We start from the raw sequence: 16,566 nt of genomic DNA on the forward strand, positions 1-16,566 counted from the left end.
GACGGGCTGCCCTCTGGGCAGCAGCTTCCCCGGCATCAGAGGATCTGAAGCCCCAGCCCTGGTGCTCCTTTCAGCTCAGCCGCTGACCTACCACGGCCACGTCTGCCTTAACGTCTGCATTTCGAGCATCTTGATTATATTTTAAACATAACTTGGAAAGTGGCGGTGCAAGTTCTTTGTGGTAAAGGGATGAGCAAAGGGGGCTCAACTCACTTTAATGAACAAAAGTAGAGGCAACACCAGGAAATGCAGGGGTGCTCTGCTGACGGGGCTGGCTGTGAAGGGGGAAAACACTCCAGGAGCAGGAACTAAAGACACCCGGGCTGGAAAGACGTTGCAGAGAGGGCTGTGCTGTAAAGCCAGGGAGAGCCACAGTGAGTTACGCGCGACGAGATTCTGCAGATACAGAAGCTGGATTCTCTTGTTTGGTAGAATCTGGGAGGATTATAATTTTAAAACCTCTACCGCACAGATGCCACTTAGCCCACCTTGAAGCCCGGCTTCCTCCACAGACTGGCCGGAGTTCTGACTTCAAAAGCACACAGTTGCACTTTCTTACATCCACAGTGTTTCCAACTGAAAGAGTTGTCAGTTCATGAGCAATAAATGAATGACAGATTCCCTGGGAAGATGTTCACATCATCAGAGACAACTACAAGTGAGCAAGGGTATCTCGGGGCCCCAGAAGGGACAAGGCTTGGTTTCCGTGAACGTCTGCGTGGGACCCACCGTGTGGACCACAGATTTCAGAGAACATCACACAGTTGAAGGGACGCTCCCTGCTCCCTCCTAGCCCTGAGCATCAGGGGACTCCATACATTTTTACATCCCGAACGAGAGAGAAACGATGGCACAGAATCTTTTCACATTCAAAGCAGTGCTGATAAGTGAAGGAGCCGCTCCCAAGTCCTCGCCCAGAGCGACTGACGCCAGGCCAGGAGGGAGAAGGAACCCCGAACTTCCGTGTGGAGTTAAACCCACCCCACGATGCTGCATCTGTTTTCTCACTTCTAGCCATGCGAATTCCCCCATGAAGGGCAGCTGCTACTTCCAACAACGCGGATCATGAACCAAACTACCTCATCCATTTAGTCCCTACACACCCCGATCTGGGAGAGATTTATTTGCTGTCCTGAAAAGGGAGAAGCGACCCAGTCACATGAGCTGTTTTATGTTCCTGTTGGATCATTAAGTTTGAGAGGAAGGGCCATTGAGTGCCTTAAACTACGACACAGGTCCCGGTGAATCACAGTAAACACGGCTGGCGAGCAAACACCAGGGGCCTGACTGCGCTGCTGGCTGAGGGCGTTTCCCTTACACGGCGCAGGAGGCCCTTCCCTCACTGTGAGTAGAGAGCCTGATGCAACCGAGATGAAAGCTCTGCCTGCTTTCCCCTAAATTCACCCTCTTCGTCTGCCGGGCGCACTTGACGTAGGGACCCCGGCGAGAAGCGCCCAGCTCCTGACGACGCCTGATTTCTGGAATGCTCGCTACAGCTGCTCTAATTTATGTCTCCGGTGCCCAAGCAGGTTTAACCAGAGACGACAGCGAGTCGCTCACCCCCGTCCTCTGCACGTCCAGGAAGGTGGCCCTCTGGAAGGACAGCTCCCACGCTGCGAGCTCGCTCCCCAGCTCCACGCTGAACACGTGGCTCCTGCCGTGGCCGACGAGGACGCTGAAGCAGAAGGGCCTGTGCTCCCCGCAGGTGGGGTCCTGGAGACCCAGGCAGAGGCTGGTTTGGGCCCAGCAGTCATCCGGAAGCCAGAACTGAAACAGAGAGGGGGGCACGCAGGTTAGAGGGGACGCCCCCCGGGTGACCGCCCGGGACAGAGGGGCCTCTTCCAGGCTGGGGGCTGGGGCCGCACTCCACCAGGCGACCTCCTGGCCACGCGCCTGGATTCAGGAGCGGCGTCCCCCGACGTCGCTGCCGTGGAGACGGGCCTGTAAGTCAATATCTGGGAGTCAGTTATGTCCACCTGCCAATGCTCTGCAAGCATCTTGCACCTAAACCATCAGTGGCCACAACTTCTGCTTCTATGCTTAGCTTTAAAGATAAAGAAAAAAGTCACGAGACGTTTGTGCTTAACTTGAGCACAAAATCAGCAAACACTGAAGAGAGCGAGACCGCACGACTCTCTCCGCTCTGCCGGGGTCCCTGAAGGGTCCCCACCCCTCAGCCATGTGTGGAGCACCTGGGGTCCCCCAGGGGCACTGGGCCACCGAGACCTAACTACGTGAGCCCAGAGGTCCCGGCCACACAGAAGACGTGTTTTAGAAATAGTTTCAAAAGCAAAGGTTGAAACAAGAAAAAAGAGCCGTTATTCAGTTCCTGATTAAACATTTAAGCAGAAGACGTGAGTCAGCCCCAGCGCGTCCGTGGGTCACAGACATAGCGGGCGGATGTCCCGGCAGCTCTGAACCTCGGGGCGGGGGGTCTCCGCCACAGCCTCGCCTGAGACATGAACGCACCCACCCAAGGAGCAGCTGTGTCGGGCTTCACTCAGGGATCAGGAGAGATGGGGCCTGGGGCCTCAAACGAGTCCGCGTCTCAGGCCGGAGCCTGCTCTTCCCTTCCTCCGTGTCTCTCTGTCTCTGTGTGCGTGTGTCTCTGCATCTCTGTGTCTCTGTCCCCTGGAGATTCACGTCTGTCTTCGTCTCCCGCTCACCCACCCACTGCACAGACACCCTGAAGAGTCCGCGCCAGGCCCTGCACTAGGGTGGCCTCTGCCCGCACGGCCTCCCCGGGGACGGGGAAGCAGGTGGACATCCTGCCAGGGCTGCTGAGCAGCTGAGGGGACATGATGTGAGCCACAGCCCGGTGGCAGCAGGAACAGAGGCTGCCCACAGGCCAAGCCTTCACCCCCCGACTCCGAGCTATTCAGATCCACGCGGGCTGTCCCGCCAGGCCACACCCACGACTCACACTGGTGGCCAGAGTTCATTCCCAGAATCCCCGTGCCCCACCTGTGGGCTGGGCTGGTTTTATGTGAAATACACTTCTGCCCACTGGGCCCAGGCTTGTGAGAGCAGTGGCTGCTGACGGGGGTGGAGATGGGCGCACGGGCTCTGGGTGCCCCCTGCCTTCTCAGGGCCTCGCGGCGGCTCTGCAGGCCCCGATCCGCGCTGTCCCCGCTTCCGCCGCCCAGGGACCTGTCCTCACGCGTCACTCGGGCACTTGCTGCCTTGTGGTGTGCGACGTGAGGGTGCGTGCGCGTGCGTGTGTGTGCACGGGTGTGGTGTGTGCTGGTGCATCTGTCCTGATCCTAAATGAACACGGTACAGAGGCTGCACCTGTATTTTGGGGCCGCCAGATCCTTGGCCTCAGCCTGGCATATGCACAGAAACCCTTCAGGAAATAGGATATCAGGTCCTAAGTCGAGAAGAGCAAGATGTGAGTCACTGGCCTGACTTTTCAGGAACTCCGTCCATAACTACTGACCTTGAGTGTCAGGACTGACCACCAAAGAAGGACTCTTAGCAAGTGTTTGTGCGGGTGGCACCGTCGATGGTACGGCTATGTTCTTTCCTGTACTGGTGTAGGTGGGGGGCTGTGCGCTGCTATAGGAGAAAAACAGGCTTTGCAGTCAGACAGACAACGCTTGGGACCTTCCTGGCCAATTACCAGCTGTTACCTTGCGCTTTTCACTCCTCTCTAAGCCTAAATATCTGAACCATAAAATGGGGTGTAAGAGAGTGGTCGTCATGGGTTTAAAGGACAGCACGGATGAAGCGCGTAGCACCTGCATCCTCGCCCACCTGGCTTGTTTCTGTCTACATGGAGCCCACCGTCCACAGGCAGTGCGGAGTCGTGGCGTAGACGGAACGTTCACGTCTAACGTAGAGCGAACTGTCTCCCGACAAAGTCAGCGACTCCACAGTCCAGCATCAGGTTTCCAGCTACCTGCTCCTGATGTGGCCCCCCTGCCCCAGACTGTGAGAAGACAGAAACCATCCTGGGTTCACTTTTCAGACAACAAAATGCAAAGACTATTTTAGAAAATTACCTGGAGTTTTTCCTGCTTCTATTTATTTGAGACGATTAGAGCAACAATACAGGAAACTTAAAAGACAGATCATTCTATTATGATCTATCTTTTGTCATCTAATTTGTTTTTCTATTTCCTCCAGGCAATGTCTCTTTGTACACATCATTCTATAAATGTGTAATGTGATTTTAATGGAGGACTTGACATATACGACCCTATTAGGACTTTATTTCTCAGTGGTCATCTGACAGTTCTCCTAATGTTCACTACTTAAGAATATCATTAAATATTGCCATGCTCACAGCTATCTGACTCTTGCAAATTCCTTGTTTTGAGTCAGTTCTGAGGAGTGAGCTCATTTGATCGAGCAGTGAAGTGTCTGTCAGTCTTCACTTGAATGGACAAACCTCAGCTCTACGCGCAAGAACAAATAGAAGAGTTAAAAATAACGTTTGAACCACCTGAGGAATCCCAAGAAAGGACACTGAAGGATCTCATAGATGTGATTACTTTCTGCGCCTCAAACTGTCGAGCCTCACAAAAGATGACGCGCTGTAGGTGCTGCGACGTGAGTGAAATCACTGATCGATACACAGCTCATTTCCCCGGATATTTTCTGTAGCTTCTTTTGGAAGCAGGAGCTCAGTTCTTATGCACTGCAACGTGTCGTTAAGACTGAAAATCGGGAGCGATTACAAAATTAAAGGTCCCTGAGCTGCTGTGGCACCCCCCAAATCACTTCCCGCGGCCTGACCAGTGGCAAAGGCCCCTTCCTGACTCTGGGCGCCCCCTGCCGTCCCCGGAGCATTTATGGTAGGAAACCCATCCCTCTAAACCTCTCTCTGCCCCCTGGAAGTGCAGATCTTTTTAAAGCCTCCGCCGGTTCTACAGGGCGAGCCTGGGTGCTATCCACGCCCCTGGGGCGCGAATGCCCAGGAATGGGGCCCGTCTTCCCGTCTCTGCGGGCGGGAGCCTCCCTCCGCGGGACCCAGGCCAGGCTGCACAGATACTTCCCTCCACGAAGACGGGAGAGAGGCTCCTCTTCCTTTGGGAGGGGCCCACCTGGGCCACACTCGCCCCTCACCCAGCTCGGGGACCCCTGCCCTTTGTTTCAGTGGAGTTGAGGTCGGTCTCTGCCCCCAGTGACGTCTTCCTTGTCTGTTTAACTTCGATGGGTCCAGGTTTTCTCTGACAGGACTTGAGGAGAATTGTATTCTCCTTATTCACAAGGCTGCACTTGAGAGGTGGCTGGAGAACAGGTCACAGGAGGACACTCCAGAGAGCTTCCCGGGAGGCCAGCGCTTCTGACAGGTGAGGCAGAACAGGATTTAGAGAGGTGGCATTTCAGGTCAAAGGTCGTGGACTGTTTACATTTTGATAGACCCTTCCTCGCATTGTCACCAACCGTTTCATCTTTGACAGTCTAATTGGCAAACATTATTTCATGGTTTCCACTGGCATTTCTTTTCACTTTAAAAAAATTTTTATTTTGTATTGGAGTATAGCTGATTAACAATGCTGTGTTAGTTTCAGGTGTACAGCACGGAGATTCAGTTACACATATACATGTATGTATTCTTTTTCAAATTCTTTTCCCACTTAGGTTGTTACAGAGTATTGAGCAGAGTTCCCTGTGCTCTACAGTAGGTCCTTGTTGGTTATCAAAATGTAAACAGTCCACATCCTTTGACCTAGAAATTCCACCTCTCTAAATTTTTCCTGGTGATACACTTGCACACGTGTGAAATGAGTTAGTACATTGTTTGTAATTGCAAACAAATGGGTACAAATTAAATATCCCTTGATAAGGGCTTGGTAAAATGAAATATGATACATTCATGGAATTGAACACTGGGTAGCGGTTTCAAAGCGGGATCATCTCTTTGTGTATATTGAAGAAAGAGCCACAAGATAAACTGTAGAGCAAAAAGTGACGTGTGGAATCGTGCGCGTGCTTCCATTTGCAGAGGGAAAGAAGAATAGTGTGCATGTAAAAAAATAGCATCGGATTCAGCCGAGCTTCAGGCCGAGGGAACCTGGACCCCACCTGCCTCCAGTGAGGCTTCTGCAACTTACTCCCCCTCTGTGCTTCTGGGTCTCGCCTGTCAGATGGAGATGACAAGGATTAAGTCCTCAGTTGGGGACAGGATTAACTCAGGATGTAGATGGAGCACTTAGCAGGGCTCCAGGAGGCTCACTCAGCAAAGATAAGGTATTATTCTCAAGGTGCTTTGCCAAACATATGAGTAAATTTGGTTCCACTGAAAAATGCAAACGGAATGTTCTTACGTTGAGAGGGAATATTTATGCAGGAGGAGCCTCACTGCTGAGCAGTGTTTTTATGATTCACTGTGTGGAGGCTGTTTATGATTTAGGTCACGATTGCAATCAAGTCTGATTGATTCAATTTTCTCATCCCTTTCATGGTGAGTGTGAAATACAGACACATAATTTTAAGAACTGGAAAAAGGAATTTTGGGAGAGGAGGAAGTGTCATAGAAAAACACCACCACAACTACAAAACTTGATTTCTGGACTAAATATTAATGACTATACTTTGAAATGGTGATTATGAAAACAAATCATTAAAAAAATTCTATACTAAAGTGCTAGTTCTTACAATAATCATACATTTATTTCAACTTTTGAAAGCTGAAGTAACTATTACAGATAATTTAAAATTCATACGTGCAAAATGACCAACATCAACAATTAAAGGCACCTGAGAAAAGGGGAGACTCTGTAAGATCACTGTTTACAGACTCCCAACAAGACACAGAATTCAATCTCCTTTTTTAAAATGCTGAATGCGATACATTTATTATGATTATTATTTACCCTGCATTGAGTTTAATACTTTTGCTGCAGCCATCCTCCTGGCTAATTTCACGATTTCAGTTACTTCATAGCATGTTTATTGATTAAAATTGTAAGGCCCATTGGCCCGGGTGAAAGGAGGCCCGGGGGGTAAGAGAAAACATCGACCAGTATGAGGTAGGAGAGGCATTGGGACATAACAACCTCACCTGTTCTGGGAATCAACAAGAGACTCTAACTTCCTGCCCAGAAAACAATGGGCCGATGGGAAGGGAAAATGGGCTTACGCCCCACAGCAGACCAGCCAACACCTGGCCCTGCTGTATCCTCACCAAATAAGGAATTACCCTGTATAGCAAACCACCCCCTCCCCTTGCAAGCCGCCTTCTGCTCTTACCCCAATAGAAATCCCCCTCATCCAGTACTGGGCGCGACTTCTCTGGCCCCTTTCTCTCGGACCAGTGAGCCTCGCCCGGGAGTGCTCCCTAATAAAGCTCACTTGAAGCTTTCCTCTGTTTCGCGGTGCCGTTTGTTAAGATCCGACCTTACAAAAATTTTTTTTCAATTTTTCTGAAAAGATATGCTGGATAAAAACAGAAGAGGCTCGATAGTTTATTAATGAAGAACACATATAAAATATGATGGTCCTATGAAGACATCCGAGTACCAAATGAACATCTCAGATGTCTGGAAAGCCATATAAACTAGTTGGAAATATAAAAAGGCCAGAATGAAATAATAAGGCGCCTACATAAAAAAAAGAATAAGGACTTAAAAGTTCCTCTATGATACTCTTTTGTGGAATTCTGATGAAAGATTGTGGGATGAAGCTAGATGTTCATGTTATTTTACTACTTCAACAGACAGTGGGAAACAAATATTTCTCTCACTCTTTAAGCCCAAAGATCATCTTGTTAATATGAAAGCATCTAATGTGCAAAGGAAACTTACCTTGTGAACTTTAAATAGTACCTCACAGAGGTTATAGGTTTTTTCTGCTCGGACCCAGTCTAATGAGCTCACCTGCAAGAAATATAAAACAGACACATGAATCCTATGTGCTCTCACCCAGAATAAGGGGAACTGTGTGAGGTGATGGAGGTGCTAACTAACTTGACTGGGGGAACCACTTAGCAATAAATCCTATGTGCTCTCACCCCAAATAAGGGGAACTGTGTGAGGTGATGGAGGTGTTAACTAACTTGATTGTGGGAACCGCTTAACAATGTACATGGATATCAAATCATCACACTGTACACTTTAAATACATTCCATTTTTGTCAATCATACCTCGATAAAACTGGAAAAAAATGTAAAGTATACATGCAAAGACACATACTATTTTTAGTATGAGAATTTAAACATTTACAACAATGGAGCTAGTCAATGTGTCTTTACCTTCATTAAATTCTAAACCAGGAGCAGGACAGTTGAAAAACTAAACTATATGCCACAGCAAGTTTTGCTGAGTAACTGCATGTCCCCGCTGGTGGCGTGAAGCATGAAGATGTTTAGATACATTATTGATACAAGAAGCCAGTAACGGCGGAACTTATCTATTACACACAATTGGGCATAATTTTAGGAATTCATTTTGGATGTCTTTTGCATTAATTTAAGGACCGATTTTAGGTTAAATTTAGAGACTCCTCACCCATTCTGCTACGCTCCTAACTTCTGTTAAGCAGCTGCTATCTGTGTGTCTGCATGGCCATCTGTGGTTTGAGCTGTCCCCTTCCATTTAGTTTTCATTGCTGATGGTCACTTTCCTTTCCCCCCGGAAGACCCCCTCTCCATGCCCGGCTCCCGTGCTCCTGGTGGCTGACTGCTCAGCCCAGGGTGGAGGTGCCCTCGGAGGTGAGTCGGTCCGTGCGTCTCACACTCTGGGCCACGGTGACTGTTTCAAGGAGAATGTGCCACAGTCAGAGACACAGCTGACACTGAGAAGATGCTCGGACTTCTGGGATGGACCGCTTCTTCCATGGACTTAAAGGGAAACACTTCCACCCTGAGAGCCTTTGGAATCTTGTGGGGACCATGTAGCCATCAGTCACTACGATGTACCCGCACTGGTCATCAGCTGTGACACACACACGCCCACTAAGGCAGGATGGTGAGAACAGGGAAGATGGGGGGCCTGAGCTCTCTACCTGCCACTCACTTTCCTGTAAACCTAAAACACAAAGTTTATTAATTAATTTTCAAAAGCAGGTCTTTCTCTTCATTACCTTCTGCTTTGACAATTTTCTATTTATCTGACCACATCTGATTTGAAATAGAGCAGAGAGCGTAGCTCCTCAGATGTAGTACCTTGGCGTATTTTAATATTATTGTGGAACCCTTGTGTGGCCCCAGGACTGACACAGAGAGATATTCTATATTAGATGCATAATTGTCTAATATGCCTTCAGTCTACAAATCTTCACTTAAATTACTTCTTTCCAGGTAAATATTTTATTTTAAATGATAGAATATACTCCCCTAATTGACATCCTTAAAATTACTTCTAGTATTTCTTGCATATTCATAGGTAACTGCTATATAATTTATATGTTAATGTTATAAGATGCTATAAAATTGGTTTTATAAGTGTTACTTAACACATTTTAATGGTGTCTGAAAACATGAGTAGCTGAAACATTATTTCTCAGATTCCAATTTGCAAATCAGAAATGACAGTTCACGCTAAGGAAGGAGAGCTGAGCGCATGAGAAAGGCCAGAGAATCCTGGTTTAATGCAGCCTTTCCAGCATGCATCAGCACACAGGAGAGACCTGGGGTCACCACTCCCCACCGCCGGCTGTTTACTCTTCGTAGGTAACCCAGCCCCAGAAAACCCACTGCCTTCCCCCGCCCCACGCCGCTCCTTTCCTGTCTTCCAGCTCTTCTCCCTTCTGTTTCCTCGTTGCCTTCAACATCTCCCTTTCCCTCATCTTGAAGGAGCTCAGAAACCATCCTTGAAGACAGGACTTTCTCTTTAATTTTTCCTAATTCATTTGCCACAGTCTCTCTGGGCCTTTTAAAAGTTCATTTAGATATTCTGACACAATGTGTTGGCCACAAGGCTCCATCAGTGTGGTCGGGCTTTCTCGGCAAAGACTGCTGGCCCGGGGATGGAGGAGTGAGGCACCCAGGCTGGGGGGGTCTGAGAGCAGATCAGCAGGGACACTTGTAGATTCACTCCCCTGGAGCCACTTATTCTCATTCCAAAGAGAAATGGACCAGAGGCCCGCCTCCCACGCCCTCCCAAGAGAGCTGTTTATGTTGCCTGAACTCAGAGAGGCTTAAGGACTTCGAGCCCCTCCCGTGTGGCCCAAACCTCTGTGTACACAGAGCCCACCAGCCTCACTCGCCCTCCCGTGAGGCCCGGTCGGAGGGAAGATGCTGTGACTCATTAACAGTCCCCCTCACAGCCACGACCTCACATTTCATGTCAGAATAAAGGAGATCAGTAAACATATGTATTAAAAACTTAACATACGGTTGTTTCTGATTTGGGCAGTTCGCCTCCAGTGCGAGGATACAAACATCCAAGGTCAGACAAAAACATGTGCAAATATTTAGGTGCAAATTCACTCGCCGTATTTTGTGTATTGCGTTTACGATGAGAAGTTGCTGAACATTAAGAGTAAAATTTCTTCTGTTAAATTCAAATGCGCTGGGGTTTCAGACACACTTATGAATACACACATTAAGCCCCTCAGCGCCCCGTTTCATCCTGTGAGGTAGTCAGCTAGCATTTACCACCCCCACGCTTAAACTGAGGAAAGTGCTGAACAGAGGGTGAGTTAGTGCCTGTGGCCCCACAGCCAGGAAACAGATTCTGTTTACAGCCCAAAGCTTCCAATCATTCACTTACAACTTTTTCTACTTCGGCTCTTTTCCCTAACATTTTGCAGAGTAAATATTTCCATTGTCTTATAAAATCTTTCAGGCCCCATTTTCTAATACGCTTGTGTTATTCTGGATAGTACAGGAAAATGATTTAAATCAGCACAATGCCATTGTGTAGCGGTCATTTTGATTTTTTTTTTTCTATTTAAAAAGTTACAGTGTTTCTGGTTCTGCATGAAAGGAGCTTGAGCATCACCACTCCTAAGTAACCATCAGCGTGAAGCGGAGTGGGTGGGAAAATCAACAACTCTTGTTGGATGCGTAACAGAGGGGAGGACACAGGGCCAACCGTGGCCCCCAAGCACATATATATTGACAGCAAGTGGATGGAGAAAATATTCCATGTTAACACTAATCAGAGGAAAGTAGAGGACTATTACTCTCCTACAGAGCACACTTTACAATAAGGAATGTTATCAGGGATAAAAAGCGTATGACACAAAGATGAACGGTCAATTCTCAAAGGAGACACAACAATACTTAACATGTGTGCACCTAACAACAGAGCGTCAGACCATGTGAGGCAAATACAACCTCCAACCATGTGAATGGAACTCGAAGCTTCCCCACTAAGACCAGGAACGAGCAAGGATGCCCCCTTTTCACCATCTAACTGGAAGTCCTTGCTGTGCTATATGGCAAGAACCACGTGTAAAAGGTGTACAGATTGGGAAGGAAGACATAAAACCGTCTTTGATTGCAGATCTTCTCTGTAGAAAACCTGAAGGAGTTGACCAAATGAAACAAACCAAAAACCTCCTGGAAATAATAAGCAATTATAGCAAGGTTGCAGAATATAAGGTTTACATACAAAAGTCAATCACATTCTTGTATGTGAACAGTGAACAATCAGAATTTGAAATTAAAAACATATTACCATTCATATTAACATCCCCAAAATGAAATACTTAGTTATAAGTTTAACAAAAACATACGAGATGTATATGAGGAAAACCACAAAACTTCTTTGATTAACAAAATCAAAGTAGTAAACAAATGGAGGGACATTCTATGTTCATGGACAGGAAAACTCAACCTTGCCAAGATGTCAGTTCTTCCCAACTTGATTTACAGATGCAACACAATCCCAACCAAATTCCCAGGAAGTTATTTTGTGGATATTGACAAGCTGATTCTAAAGGTTATACGGAGGCAAAAGACCCCAAACGGGCAACACATTTGAAGGAGAAGAGCAAAGTCAGAGGCCAGAGACCACCTAACTATAAGATTTACTATAAAGACAGTGCGGTATTGGTGAAAGAAAAGACAAATCCATGGAACAGAATGGAGAGCCCAGAAACAGATGAATAGACTCATCTGATCTTTGCTAAAGAACCGTGGATACAGAGGAACTGCATATAAGAAGGGTGGATTATAAGTTATACTGAATTTTCCACTGTGTGGAGGGTCAGAGCCCCTAAATCCTCCATTGCTCAAGGGTCAACTGTATTCTCTTTAGAGGATTTGATGATATTTCCACATCACATAGCTCAGCCACAGAGCTTTAATGCTTATTATTAAATATTTATATTAATAGCTATATTAGACATTTATTTAAATACTTAATATTCACTTTACAGACTATCCAACCAGTAGCCAAGGGGCATCTCCTTCACGTTCGGCGTGATGCTAGATTCAACGGAGCCACGTTAAGAAGCTCCCAGGACGGCGGAAAATCAACAAGTTGGTTTGCGGCATTTATAACAGAGGAAACTCTCCATAAGCCAGCTTTCAACCTCACAGCACCTCTCAAGTAGCCATTTGCTCTGTGCTTTGCTTATAGGTGATATTTAGTAAGGAAATTTTAAAATTATATGAAGACATCAGGAAGTACACAAATAAATCAACTCAGTCTAATTTTTGGAGCGAATATTTATAAATACTGCTGGCTTCGTCCTTTCATTTCTTCCTGGGAATTACTAGTATTGATTACCCTGGAAAATAGAAATTATGCAGATTCAGGAGAAGCAGATGGCTTCTGCAACTTGTGACCATGCAGAATCCAGTGAGATGACACGGAGGCTCATCTGGTCGCGCAGCATTAGGGACCATCTACGTACTGATGCCTCCAAACTCATCCTGCCAGACAGATGTCGTCCCTGCACTAGAAACAAGGGTACCTAGCTCTACTTGAAAATCTCCTTGGGGCATCTCTAGATGTCTCCAGCTCAGGAACCCCCAGCGCTCACTACTGTGCCCCCCGTGGAGCTCCGTCTGGGGCGCCAGTGGCATCCCCACACGGCTGGAACCACAGCCACAGGCACCGAGTGGTCTGCACCTGTGTGCATGTCTCAGTGGGCTTCTTAAATTCTGCTGCGTTCTAGGGCTTCAGAGGCTGCGACGTGCTATACTGATGGGATGTACGATTTTATATTCACACCTAAAAATCACAGTGTGAAACTACAGGCTTTCTTCAGGACAAGACAGTTTTCATATTTCAGTGATGTGAGACTCTAATCTGCTAGCGGGCAAGTTTGAATGGATGCGAAAAACTTACATTAGCCTCTGGCTACCCTAACTCCAGTGTGATCCGTAAATGAACGCGGGGCTCATTCAGTCTCACAGGTCTGCATCCTGGACATCACTTCCAGACTCCCCTGGGGTCTTGCTTTTCCTTTACAAGTAACGGCATGAGATAAACATATAGAAAAGGCCTCCCTCTTTTTTTGATGTCGACAAAACTATAATTATCAAAAGATGTTGCTGCTGATGACCCTGAGAAGAGATGGGGGCGGGGTGGAAAGTGTCTCCTGCAGAAACTGTTAGGAATGCGAGTTAATGAAAGACGTACCTGCCAGGAAACGCCTTTACTGGGAGAAGGAGATGTCAGTTATAGGAAAAGACGAGAGGGCAGGTGTTTCTTTCTTCTTTTTTTTTTTTTTAAATTGTGCAATTCAATGTTTTTTCGTATGTTCACAGTTGTGCAACTATCACCACAGTCAATTGTAGAAGATTTTCATCATCCCCCAAAGAAATCTTGTACCGTTTAGCTGTCACCCTCCGTCCTTCTCCACCCTCTCAGCCGTAGGCCGCCACTAAGCTACTTCCTGTTTCTATGGATTTGCCTGTTCTAGACACTTCACATACATGAAATCGTACAATATGTGGTCTTTTGTGACTGGCTTCTTTCACGGGTGTTTCTTTACTACGGGGTAATGCCGCCCTTTCTCCATATCAGAGACGCAACTCTGTCTCAGTGGAATTAGAAATCAGGTAAGGGAGGAGACCCTGGGCAGAGAGAAGAGTGGGCAGAGAGACAGAGAGAGTGACAGACAGACAGACAGACAAGCATTTCCTGCAAAGCACCTGCTTTCTGCAAACACCTTCTGAACGGGCCCCGCAGAAGAGACAATATGCTGCCGGATCCCACATAATCCAGAACCGGCAATCTCCGGATTTCCAGAACGTTCGCGATACGGGGCTGATGGCCACATGTAACTATCAGCTCACACGGGAGGCTCACGTCCAGCTGCAGGGAAGTGGAGCGGCTTTGCTAGGATTATGTGCAAAGTAAGCGAAATCCCCCAGGGCACAGACGCTAACGGGCAATCCAAGGAGCGGCCGCCAGCCCAGCACTGGATTCACCCAAACCTCAATTTACTGGTAAGAACTGGGCCAGTTCACCTCGGTTCACGGAGGAAACCAGGGTTCCTCGCGCGGCCCTTTCCATCTCTGAGGGTCCACCAGCTGCACCCAGAATCGGGGGGCAGGCGTCTGTGAAAAGACGCGGTGCATCCCGTGTGTGCCTAGAGTACCTGTAACGCAGAAGACGTTGTCGCCAAACCAAAGGAAAGGGGGGAGTAGATTGTGAAAGCTGCTCACCGGTGCCGGGGAAGCCGGGTGGGGAGGGACCCCGGCCCCGACGGGGGCACCTGGGGAGGACTCAGCCCTCGGCCAGGCCAGAGCAGAGAGCTGAGCAGATTTCAAACTTCTAAGAACGATATTTACGGCAGCAGAAGGCCTGCCCCGGGCAAACCCGAGCAGCTGAGGTCAGCAATTGATTCGCATGATATATGCTGCTGGTGACACGGATCGATGCAAGAAGATGGGCCCTGGGATTTTAAAGTAAACAAGCCAAGCCTGGTGTTAATAAAGATGACATTATCCATATGGTGCTGTGGAGATCCCCTGAGCCCCCAGGTGAGAATTTCTGTCCATGAAATTGACACTGCCATGGGAAAGTGGATGAAATCGTCTTTCACTGTAACAGGTACAGAAATCTGATTAAATATTTAAAGCATTTCTCATAATTTAGAATGTTGTACTATGTAAGGAAAACTTACACCCTGAGAATATTAATTAACAAGACAAGAAAAATTAGGAGAACTCTCAGGCGTGTGACCTGGGACATCAGTCACTTCCTCCCCCAGTTCTGCAGGGGGGAACCCTCCTTCCAGGTACATCGGGTGCAGGTAGGGTGACCCTTTCCTCCTCTCCCAACTGTCACAGGCCAGCGGGAGGTCCCTCTGCTTGGAGCCTCACGGTACTGATTCTCGATGCCCCTCCCTGATCCACCAGTCATGCCCCAGCCGCCTTCCACGTCACTCACTGCTGTAGCCAGAAGTGAGGCCATCGGGGTTATCTGTGGTTATTCTTACGTTTACTTTGTTAGACAAAACCATAGAAAGTTACATTTAGCAACAAATGCTAAATAACATTATTGCATTTGAGAGGAACTCAATTATTATGCAAATCTGTAGATAACCCTCCAGCATCAGTAAATTCACAGCCTTGGTTTATGAAAAGCTCGAGTCCCTGGTGGAATACTGGCCTGGGTCCTGGGGAGAGAAAAGAAGTCCGTGGGAAGAATGGTGAGGTCTGGTGGCATCCGTGCTTTAGTTCCCAGTGTTGTGTCACTGGTAATCCTTCAGTTTCAGCAAACAGACCACAGTTCTGTACGGGGTCAGCCCTCAGAAACCTGGAGGGAGGCTACGTAGGAATTCTCCTACCCTGTGCGCAAGGTCTCTGTCAATCTTTTCTTAAACCATTTATTGAGGTATGACTGACGTTCAGAAAGCTATACAAATTTAACGTATACAACTTGATGAATCTGAAGATGAGAAAACACCCAAGAAAGTATCACCCCCGTGTTTGCCATAAACGCATCCATCCCTCCAAAGTCAGAGAGGACACGTGCTGTGAGGGTGTGAGCAAAGGGGCCCTCGTGCACTGTTGGAGAGAACGTAAAATGGTGCAGCCGCTGTGGAGATGGTACGGACGTTCCTCAGAGAGATTAAACACAGAACTGCCGTACGATCCAGCAATCCCACTTCTGCACATTCACCCAAAGGAAATGAAACGTGAGCCTCAAGGCCCCTGCCCCCGCATGTTCATCACAGCGCCGCTCACAGCAGACAGGACACGACACAGTCACAGTGTCCACTGATGGATGGGCGGATAAAGAAGATGTGCTGTGTGCAGACAAGGGCACAGCATTCAGCCTTAGAAGGAAGGAAATCCCTTTATTTATCTGTAATGGCAGAAAAGTAACAGCACGGTAGCAAACGGCATCGAGCTGTTTCGACGCCTGAAGCTATCAGGTTCTGCTGCTCTTTGCAGCTCTGATGTTTGGACTCACACAAGGTGAAATTGCTTTAACTGACAAACTTGGAGGCAGGGCACACGCATTACATTTGGTCAGTTTTGGGAAAATGGCGCTGGTAGGAATTAGAAAATGAACTGTAAACTGTAGCATTCACCGTTAAATTTCTATCACGGGCCCTACTACATCAGGCTGTTTGTTTATTTTTATAAAACTTGGAAGATATGAGGGAAAAATAGCTTTTGAAGTTTCATTATTTGACCGTTAAATTAGAAATGTCTTAACAGAAGGGTTTTCTTCTGCTTTGTTTGTTTTCTGGATTCTTCA

The 16,566-nt window shown here is 47.6% G+C and overlaps 1 protein-coding gene across 5 annotated transcripts in view; it reads right to left on the reverse strand.

The window, feature by feature from the left end:
• The window catches only part of SNTG2 (syntrophin gamma 2), a 198,877-nt gene that overhangs the window by 22,668 nt on the left and 159,643 nt on the right, over positions 1-16,566 (reverse strand). For all 5 annotated transcript variants that reach the window (XM_060309458.1, XM_060309456.1, XM_060309457.1 and 2 more), the window contains 2 exons: positions 7,755-7,826; positions 1,561-1,767 (listed from right to left, as the gene is read on the reverse strand). In XM_060309458.1, coding sequence (XP_060165441.1) covers positions 1,561-1,767; positions 7,755-7,826 — 279 coding nt within the window. The remainder of the gene's footprint in view (positions 1-1,560; positions 1,768-7,754; positions 7,827-16,566) is intronic.

The sequence above is a fragment of the Globicephala melas genome, chromosome 12 (assembly GCF_963455315.2).
Source record: "Globicephala melas chromosome 12, mGloMel1.2, whole genome shotgun sequence".
Lineage (NCBI taxonomy): Eukaryota > Metazoa > Chordata > Mammalia > Artiodactyla > Delphinidae > Globicephala > Globicephala melas.